The 10,670-nt window shown below is 40.7% G+C and overlaps 1 protein-coding gene and 1 pseudogene across 1 annotated transcript; both read right to left on the bottom strand.

Moving 5' to 3' along the window:
* Positions 1-3,254: 3,254 nt before the first annotated feature.
* On the bottom strand, positions 3,255-4,206 carry LOC143882645 (putative glutathione S-transferase pseudogene; annotated as a pseudogene).
* A 4,329-nt stretch (positions 4,207-8,535) lies between these two features.
* Positions 8,536-10,470, bottom strand: LOC143882644 (putative glutathione S-transferase). The gene is made up of 2 exons (XM_077386106.1): positions 9,907-10,470; positions 8,536-9,166 (listed from the first exon to the last, which is right to left on the bottom strand). Exons 1-2 carry the CDS (start codon positions 10,219-10,221, stop codon positions 8,822-8,824), a joined length of 660 nt encoding a protein of 219 aa, XP_077242221.1. The 5' UTR covers positions 10,222-10,470; the 3' UTR covers positions 8,536-8,821.
* Positions 10,471-10,670: the final 200 nt, after the last annotated feature.

Raw genomic sequence — 10,670 nt, 5'->3', positions numbered from 1 at the left:
ACAAATTCACAACCTTGAATCATTATCTTTAAATTAATATTTTATCATGGGATTTGCTAGAGGCCATCGCAGAAGGCATTCGCAGTTGTACTGTTGCATGTGAGGGCAGCCACCTCAGGTGAATCAAATGAATAAAACAAAATATGAGCCTCTATAGCTGCCCTCACATGCAACGGCTCAACCGCGAAATGCCTTTTGCGGTGGACCCTAGCAAATCCCTTTTATTATTTCTCACTTCCCTTTTGGCTGAGAACAACTACGTTATTGAATATTTTATTATTTACACATCTATTGGTTGAGAACGGTGAAGTTATTGAATATTTTATTATATCTCACGTCTCTTTTGGCATAGAAGGGCTACACTATTGAATATTTTATTAGTTCTCACATCTCTTTTGGCTGAGAACGTCGCCAGAATATCAAGTATGTTGTCGAATTTTTTTAGGTTCAAACATGTGTTCCAAACGTATCGGGTATGCCGTCGAAATATGGAATACGCCACCTGATTCTAAAGTACGCCGGCGGAAATAGGATGTATGCCGGCGGAAATAATGGGTACGCTGGCGTAAATAATTGGTACGCTGGTAGAATCTCACTGAACACTTTACCAAAATGATTAGCTAGCTGGTGCCGTTCTCTCAATTTCCGGTGCCGTTCTCTCCTTATATCCAGAGAGATAGAGGACGATATCCCAACTCTTAAATATATATGAACAAATGGAAGGGAAGGTTGAACATAAAGTAGAAATGAAAGAGTTTGAATGAAGAAGATTAGAAGACGCCACCATTTCATATTGATGTCCACTTTGTCGTGGATCTGATCGTCTATACATATTGGCGACGGCCAAGATTTAAACGAACCCAAGGACTCTGGTTGAAAGGAAAATTTCAAATACAAACCAAACCAACTGTGTATAGAGGAGCCATCGCTCTAAAAAGTTTTTTAACACGTGTCAAGCATCCCTCCGTCTGGTTATTTTCGACGGCCAAAGATAGAAACAAATCCAAGGTTCTGTGAGTTCAAATACACATTTAGGCGAACCAAAAGAAGCCTTGTGAAGTGCGCAAATTTAACGGGCATTAAATACAAGGGGGATTTTCTGTAATAAAAAAGGAACTTGTAAGGAAAATCATGTTGTTGTCAGAAGGATATTGAGGTCTTTTTTCCACCCTTTTCTGAAGAATCACCCGTGTTTGATGATTAATTTAAAAGATACCCAAATCCGTAATTTCTGGTAACTAGGACCCACATTCTGTACTTTTCCCTAGATTTAATATGGAGGATGGCCGTGGATGCACGTGCAGTCCGAAATACAATGGGGCCCTGATGTAGACAGAGGGTGGGAAAATCTTCTCCCCGAATATCTCAACCCCCGGATCATGGAGGTTTCTATGCTGTGCCGTCCATTTTAATTATCTACGGATGGGAGGGTTAAGATCATCCAATCGAGAAGATTTTATGGGCACACTCTATCTACATCAGGACCTGAAAAAAAGGGTGCAAATTGGGTCGGGTCGTGTTGAGCTTTTGCTAAAAAATGAATTGGAATCAACCCATACCCGACCCGATTTTAACTTAAAAGCTCGACCTGAATTCCAAAAAATTGCCCATTTTAATCATCTACATATTGGAGGGTTAAGATCATCCTATCGAGAAGATTTTATGGGCACACTCTATCTACATCAAGGCCTGAAAAAAAGGGTGCAATTTGGGTCGGGTCGTGTTGAGCTTTTGCTAAAAAATGAATTGGAATCAACCCATACCCGACCCGATTTAAGTTAAAAGCTCGACCTGAATTCCGAAAAATTGCCCATGTTGCACCCCTAGAAAAAGAGTGTTTGGATCATCCAATTAGTTTGGGCCCCCAGTATTTTTGGGCTGCATTTGCATGCCATGGCCCATGGGCCATATAATATTTCTTGAAACTACTCATTTCGGAGGAACAGTAAGAAAATATTGTACAGACCGGACACTAGTCCAGTTGGCAATAGTTGCTCGACCCAATTCATGGGCTTAAACGTCACACTATTTATAATGAGATTTTATTAGGGCTGGCAATTGCCCCCCGTTAAAATGGGGATCCGCCCCGGCCTGGCCTGAACGGGGCGGGGGATTCCCCGGCTTGAGCAGGGACGGGGCGGGGACGGGGACTTAAAAATTTCCCCGAAGTGGGGACAGGGATGGAGATGGACCCGCCCTGCCCCATTTTAATATGCAAGCCATTATTAATATCCTCTTATTTTAGTATTTTTTTAGTGTTTTTTAAGTTAACAGTAATTATTTTTTTATGCTAGTGATATTGGCACTACCAGATTTTTATAAGTGTACAAACACGGCTTGTCTTTTTCTCTTTTTGGGTGTTAAAAGCTTTTTTGAAGTGAGATTTTTTGTGTGAGGCGGGGATGGGGATTAGGTATTCCCCGTGGGGCGGGGAATGCAACATCCGGCCCCGCCCCGCCCCGTTGCCAGCCCTAGATTTTATATGTTGTAAGGCCTGACAAGAATAACGTAGGGGTGCCGCCCTTGATATTGATCCAACAACAGCTCACTTTTTGAGGAGCTGCTGTTGGATCACTTTTGAGCAAGGGCAACGAAGAAGCAAAAATGGAAGAGGAATAATTGGTACCGGAAAAATTGAAAAAATTGAAAAAGAATTTCCTTCTTTCTACGCAGACCATTCTTCTTTCTCTCTCTTCTTCTTATTCCTCTTTTTTCGTCTTCTTCTTCTTTATTTTTCTTTCTCTTCATCTTCTTCTTCTTCTATTGATTTGTAGCGTCGATCAATGGTGCAACATATACGGTAGACAATAAAAAATAGAAAAAATATATGACCCTAGAGAGGCAAAATAGAAAAATTATAAGTCCCAGGAGAGGCAAAATGGCCTTTTAGATGGTACAATGTGTAGGGACCCAGGTCAAACTTGCCCTCAAAAGCTAGCAATCCTTTTAAGCCCATCCACATCCACTCACTTATTCGATGTGGGATTAATTGCTTTCACCTATATTGTGAGTTTGTGACAACCATTGTGAGCACAAAACCTATTGTCAGACTCAAAATTACATTTAAATTAGTGTACGATAATAGGTTTGGCACAAAACCTATTTGGACTCAAAATCAATTCTCAAAATCCAAAACAGATAGGCCCTTAATTTGGGACCATTGACCATGCAAGTGGCTAGCAAGCTGCCTAGAATGGGGAGAATCCAAGGACTAGGTTTGACAAGTGAAAGCAAAATATCAAGAATAATGAAACGATACGCATATTATTGCAATCTTTCTATCATTTATTATCGTGATCTTCCTTTCCTTTCCTACAGGGACAGACAAACTGAGAGGAAAAAAGAAGAAGGAGAAACAAAACAGAAAGTCAAAAATAACATCTGTACTTTTTAGAGAAGATAATGGGCACATCTCACCGCCAAAATTCAGATCTCCAAAAGGCTTATTACCCAAAACCATTCAAACCCCAAAAAGGAGAAAGAACAACATATCCTTATTTCTACTACATATGCCATAGACCCTTGTGGTAAATGCATACATTTCCCTCTCTTACTCAACCCCAAATCTCTTCTTTAACATGGCCACAAGCTCATATATCTTTTGGGGGTCTTGAAGGGACTTTGAGACACTCTCCTTCTCCTTACACCTCTCCACCCATGCAATAATCTTAGGGCATTCCTTCTCTACACTGAAATTCCCACACGTCTCGTATGAGTAAAACCAGCAGGAAAAGGGGAGGAAGGCCACGTCGACTAATCCAAAGGATTCGCCTCCGAAATAAGGCTTCTCTCCGAGCTCCCCTTCCAACAGCTTCAAGCAATCTAAATCGGCCCAGAATCTAGCATTAGCCCGTTGGTAAGGATCTTTAGGCAAGAGAGGGGATTTCTCGTTCCAAACCTCGTCTATGTATTGAACGATGATGAGAGATTCGCATATGGGCTTTCCGTTATGGATGAGAACAGGAATTTTCTTATGGATGGGATTTGATTTAAGAAGAAGGGGACCCTTATCTTGGAGATTTTCTTCCTTGTATTCGTACTCGACCCCCTTCTCTGCCAAGGCTATTCTCACTCTCATCCCAAAAGAGCTAGCCCACGCATCTAAGAGAATCACTTCGTTGCCCATTGGAAATCGACGATATTAGAATTAGAAAAAAACAAAGAGAAAAGATCGAAAGGAAGTTAAAAAGATGGGGTGTGGACTGAGAGATGAAGAGGTATGGAAGGGGAGTGACTGAATATATAGGTTTTTGTGAGGCACCTCTTTGGTCAAATGGCTTATGAAAAGATGTCAATAGCAGCTTCTCGGGTGACGACTAGTCAAAAGGCTCAAAACCTGATGGACAAGTAGGGGTGCAACTCAGGTCGGGTCGGGTCGAGGCCAACCCGACCCAACCCGAGGAACCCCATTTTTCCAACCCAACCCGACCCAACTCGACGCAACGCGATTTCTAATTCATGCACATGTTTTTGTGGGCCCCACTGTTTTTTTTGCTCACATTCTTACACAGACATCCACCATATAAAAACTCTTTGTAACTGAGCTGAAGGACAAATTTATGCTGAAATTTAAGCACATTTATAACTTCAATGGGAAATGTGCTCAGCTGAAATCGGGTTTTAAGCACATTTAAGCCCATATCGGAATTGGAAATCGGGTTTCGGGACGGGTTGTCTGACACCCCAACCCAACCCGACCCAACCCGATTTAAAAAATAAAAAACCCCAACCAAACCCAACCCAACCCAAATTCGGGCTCAACACGTTGGGTTCAGATTGAACCCGACCAGAGTTGCACCCCTATGGACAAGCAAGCAAGTTATGTCACTGCTTGCGTTAGAATGAAAAATGTTCATGCCACTTTCTTGAGTTTGTCTACAGTATCATGAAAAGCCCAGGCCGTATTGCCCTCTCGCCCTAATTTGTACCGACGAGTTTGAAATTGGAAACTACTAGATTTTAGAGAAAAGTACGCAATGTGGGTTGTAATTACCAGAAATTATGGAATTCGGGTATCAAGCACGGGTGATTCTTCAAAAACGGGTGAAAAAAAGACCCCAATACCATTCCGACATGATCAGAGTTCTCGTATGTTGCCTGCCTGACAAATTCACAACCCAACATAAATCATTATCTTTAAAGTAATATTTTATTATGGTTTTGCTAGGAGTCACGCAGAAGGCATTTCACAGTTGCACTGTTGCATGTGAGGGCAGCCACCTCATGTGAATCAAATGAATAAAACAAAATATGAGCCTCTGTAGCTGTTTTTTGGACTTCAGCGTGGGATCTAAGCCGTATGATCATGCCTAAGTGTGTTCCAGCTGTTAGACACGGTGCGATACGGATTGTGCCCAAAATTGATTACTGATGAGGCGCTATGTTTGTTTTCGATTTTGAGAAATGATTTCAAGTCCAAAACTGATTTTTGACTCAAAAATCAAGGCCCTGTCTGTTTTGGATTTTGAGAACCGATTGTGAGGCCAAAACAGATTATTGGACTCAAAATTACATTTTGGTTCTATTCGTTTTGGATTTGAGAACCAATAACGGGTCCAAAATTGATTATTGGACTAAAAATTAAATCTAATTATGAGTCCAGTAATCAGTTTTGCTTTCCCAATCGGTTCTCAATTCTACCATAATCTAACGAGCGTACAACCTAAATCAAGACCATTATTAACACACCGATTTAAAACAATTAAATACCATCTCAAATGAAACCAAACACAAAACGAAGGAAGAAAAATGTAGGAATATATAATTGAAGCGGTTCGCACAATGCTAGAGTTAGATCATATAACGAGTTTCGGTGTATGTTTTGATAAAATAGATAATTTTCCTGCCTGAAATATAAAAAAAAACCCACCTTTTTGTCAACGAAATCGGCCCAAAATCTGGCATTAGCCCGTTGACGAGGATCTTTAGGCAAGAGAGGGGATTTCTCGTTCCAAACCTCGTCTATATATTGAACGATGATGAGAGATGACACTCTCATTAGAAGACGTCACTGTTTCATATTGATGTCCACTTGTTGTGGATCCGACCGTTTATGTATATTGGTGACGGCCAAGATTTAAACGAACCCAAGGACTCTGGTTGAAAGGAAAATTTCAAATACAAACCAAACCAACAGTTTATAGAGGCGCCACCGTTCCAAAAAGTTTTTTAACACGTGTCAAGCATCCCTCCTTCTGGTTATTTTCGACGGCCAAAGATAGAAACAAATCCAAGGTTTTGTCGGTTCAAATATACATTCAAACGAACCAAAAGAAGCCTTGTGAAGCGCTCCAATTTAATGGGCATTAAATACAAGGGGGATTTATTGTAATGAAAAAGGAAATTCTAAGGAAAATCATGTTGATGTCAGAAGGATATTTGGGTCTTTTTTCCACCTTTTTTTGAAGAATCACCCGTGTTTGATGATTAATTTAAAAAATACCCGAAATCCGTAATTTCTGGTAACTATTACCCACATTTTGTACTTTTCTCTAGATTTTATATGGAGGATGGCCGTGGATGCACGTGCAGTCCGAAATACAGTGGGGCCCTGATGTAGACAGAGGGTGGGAAATGCTTCTCCCTGAAGATCTTAACCCCCTGGATCATGGAGGTTTCTATGTTGTGCCGTCCATTTTAATCATCTACAGATTGGAGGGTTAAGATCATCCTATCGAGAAGATTTTCTGGGCACACTCTATCTACATCAGGGCCTGAAAAAAAGGGTGCAATCCATACCCAACCCGATTTTAAGTTAAAAGCTCGACCTGAATTCCAAAAAATTGACCCGTGTTGCACCCCTAGAAAAAGAGTGTTTGGATCACCCAATTAGTTTGGGCCCCCTGTATTTTTGGGCTGCACTTGCATGCCATATAATTTTTCTTGAAACTACTCATTTCGGTGGAACAATAAGAAGATATTGTACAGACCGGACAATAGTCCAGTTGGCAATAGTTGCTCGACCCAACTTCGGGGCTTAAACGTCACTCTATTTATAATGAGATTTTATATGTCGTAAGGCCTTACAAGAATACCGTAGGGGTGCCGCCCATGATATTTGATCCAACTGCAGCTCACTTTTTGAGGATTTTGAGGAGCTGCTGTTGGATCACTTTTTGAGCAAGGACAACGTAGAAGAAAAAATGGAAGAGGAATAATTGGTACCGGAAAAGTTGAAAAAGACTTTCCTTCTTTCTACGATGACGATTCTTCTTTTTCTTTCTTCTTCTTATTCCTCTTTTTTCGTCTTCTTCTTTAATTTTCTTTTTCTTCATCATCTTCTTCTTCTTCTTTTGATTTGTAGCGTCGACCAGTGGTGCAACGTATAAAATATGACCCTAAAGAGGCAAAATAGCAAAATTATAAGTCCCAGGAGAGGCAAAATGGCCTTTTGGATGGTACAATGTGTAGGGACCTGGGTAGAACTTGCCCTCAAAAGCTAGCCATTAAGGGGAGGGGGGCCGAATCCTTTTAAGCCCATCCACATCCACTCACTTATCCGATGTGGGATTAATTGCTTTCACCTGTATTGTGAGTTTGTGATAACCGATTGTGATCACAAAACCTATTGCCAGACTCTAAATTACATTTAAATTAGTGTCCGATTATAGGTTTGGCGCTAACAATAGGTTGCCATAATCTCAAACGAAGAGGGCCTTATAGTTCGAATAATCAGTTTTGGACTCAAAATCAATTCTCAAAATCCAAAACAAATAGGCCCTTAATTTGGGACCATCAAGTGGCTAGCAAGCTGCCTAGAATGGGGAGAATTCAAGGACTAGGTTTGACTAGACCTGGCAAACGGGTAACCCAGGCGGGTACGGGTACGACCCGGGCCGGTACGGGTACGTGTAGCTTTTATCCGTGATTCTATGGGTATCCGTTTATGTACCCATTTCTTACCCGGGCGGGCACTACACCCGCGGGTAACCCGGCAACTGAAACAAGTGTTATAGTTGCACAGTGTAATTTTGAATTTCTACAAGTGCATGTGATTCTTGAGCTTGTTTGGCTCATATATGAAAATTAGTGTATATGCAGCCATGGAAGTTCAGTTTTAGGGAAATTAAATAAAGGCACATTGATTTGAACTCATAAACTCCAAATACAAGATTCAGCACCTAATACAGAGCTTGGTAGTAAAACTTGAGACTTGAGTGGTTTGATCCCAACCATTGAAATTTGGGTCCCACACACAGGGACATGTATGTGCAATTAAGATTGTTGGCCCCCCCACATAGTCTGATTGCCTTGACTTGTTTTGTTGGCCACCCAGAGTCTATTTTTTACTGTTTAGTGTTTAGGCCTTAAGTATAAAAAGTTGAAAACTGAATGACGGGTAACCCGCGGGCACCAACGCCCGACCCAGACCCATCCGCTGGTCACGGGTACGGGTATTTTATTTTTTCGCGGGTAATGAAATTGGTACCCGTATCCCTGCGGGCCGGGTGTACCCGCTGGTACGGGTCCCATTTTGCCAGGTCTAGGTTTGACAAGTGAAAGCAAAATATCAAGAATAATGAAACGATACACATATTATTGCAATCTTTCTATCATTTATTATCGTGATCTTCCTTTCCTTTCCTACAGGGACAGACAAACTGAGAGGAAAAAAGAAGAAGAAGAAACAAAACAGAAAGTCATAAATAACATCAGTACTTTTTAGAGAAGATAATGGCCACATCTCAACGCCAAAATTCAGATCTTCAAAAGGTTTATTACCCAAAACCATTCAAACCCCAAAAAGGACAAAGAACAACATATCCTTATTTCTACTACATACGCCATAGACCGTTGTGGTAAATGCATACATTTCCCTCTCTTACTCAACTCCAAATCTCTTCTTTAACACGGCCACATACTCATAGATCTTTTGGGGGTCTTGAAGGGACTTTGAGACACTCTCCTTCTCCTTACACCTCTCCACCCATGCAATAATCTTAGGGCATTCCTTCTCTACACTGAAATTCCCACACGTCTCGAATGAGTAAAACCAGCAGGAAAAGGGGAGGAAGGCCACGTCGACTAATCCCAAGGATTCGCCTCCGAAATAAGGCTTCTCTCCGAGCTCCCCTTCCAACAGCTTTAAGCAATCTAAAAATCCCTTCTTACCTTCCTCTTGTTCCTCTCCTTTCTTCCACAAAATTCTCGACCCATAATCAGATATCTGTGGAAAAGTAAACGTTAATGCCACAGTTTCATGTAACAACACGTTTTTTTAATCAAAATTTCTCACTTCTTCTAAGTTGATAGGAGGTGAAAATATAACTATGAATCACTTGGAATACATCTTTTAAAACCGTCAACATGTAAGTGATTTTTGGACTTAAGCGTGGGATCTAGGCCATAGGATCATGCCTAAGTGTGTTCCAACTGTTAGGCTCGGGTGCGATGCGGATTGTGCCCAAAATTGATTAGTGATAAGGCTCTGTTTGTTCTGGATTTTGAGAAATCATTGTGAGTCCAAAACTGATTATCGACTCAAAATTAAGGCCCTCTTTGTTTGGGATTTTGAGAACCGATTGTGCAACCAAAACTGATTCAAAATTACATTTTGGTTCTATTCGTTTTGGATTTTGAGAACCAATAGCGGGTCCACAATTGATTATTGGGCTAAAAATTTAATTTAATTTAATTTTGAGTCCAATAATCAGTTGTGCTTTCCGAATCGGTTCTCAATTCTTCCATAATCTAGCGAGCGTATAACATATATTAAGCCCATTATTAACACACCTATTCAATGCAATTAAAAACCATCTCAAATGAAACCTACAAAGAAATACCTAGGAATATATTATTGAAGCGGTTACCACTATGCTAGAGATAGATCATATAACAAGTTTCTGTGTATGTTTTGATAAAAGAGAGAATTATCCTTTCTGAAATAAAAAAGAGACAAAAACCCACCTTTTTGTCAGCGAAATCGGCCCAGAATCTAGCATGAGCACGTTCGTAAGAATATTTAGGCAACAGAGGGGATTTGTCGTTCCAAACCTCATCGATGTATTGAACGATGATGAGAGATTCGCATATGGGCTTTCCGTTATGGTTGAGAACAGGAATTTCCTTATGGATGGGATTTGATTTAAGGAGAAGGGGACTCTTATCTTGGAGATCTTCTTCCTTGTATTCGTAGACAACCCCTTTCTCGGCCAAGGCGACTCTCGTTCTCATCCCAAATGGGCTAGGCCAGAAACCTAAGAGAATGACTTCGTCCGCCATTAGAAGGAAAAAAAAAAAAACTTAGAAAGGATACAAATACTCGAAGAAGAACAATCGCGAGAGGAAGAAAAGATGGTGGAATGTGAGCGATTGAGAGTTACAAAGGGGAGGGATAAAATTTTTAGGTTTTGGGGAGATTACATCGAGTTCCTTCCTTTTTTTTAACTATAAAAGAGATGTCACTGCATGTCTCACAACTCTCCAATGACGTTTACTTAGAATATTTAAAACCCGATCACAAGAGGCGCAGTCCACGCAACGAAAAGAGAGAGATGGAGAGCTATGAAAGGATTTTTAAGTAGAAATGATTTTCTAGGCACAACCTATTCACATTGTGGCCCAACAAACAAATGAGTGGCTTGGATCATCGTATGAAGTGGGCCCCACCGTACTTTTTTTCAAAAAATAGTGGACCTTACAGCCACACACCATATAAAAACTCTTTAGAA

This window comes from Tasmannia lanceolata, unplaced genomic scaffold (genome assembly GCF_043159265.1).
Source record: "Tasmannia lanceolata isolate RefF3 unplaced genomic scaffold, GAP_Taslan_0.1 ptg000008l, whole genome shotgun sequence".
In the NCBI taxonomy this organism is placed as follows: Eukaryota; Viridiplantae; Streptophyta; class Magnoliopsida; order Canellales; family Winteraceae; genus Tasmannia; species Tasmannia lanceolata.
The sequence above is the reverse complement of the archived record's forward strand: the minus strand, read 5'-3'. Positions and strand labels throughout refer to the sequence as shown.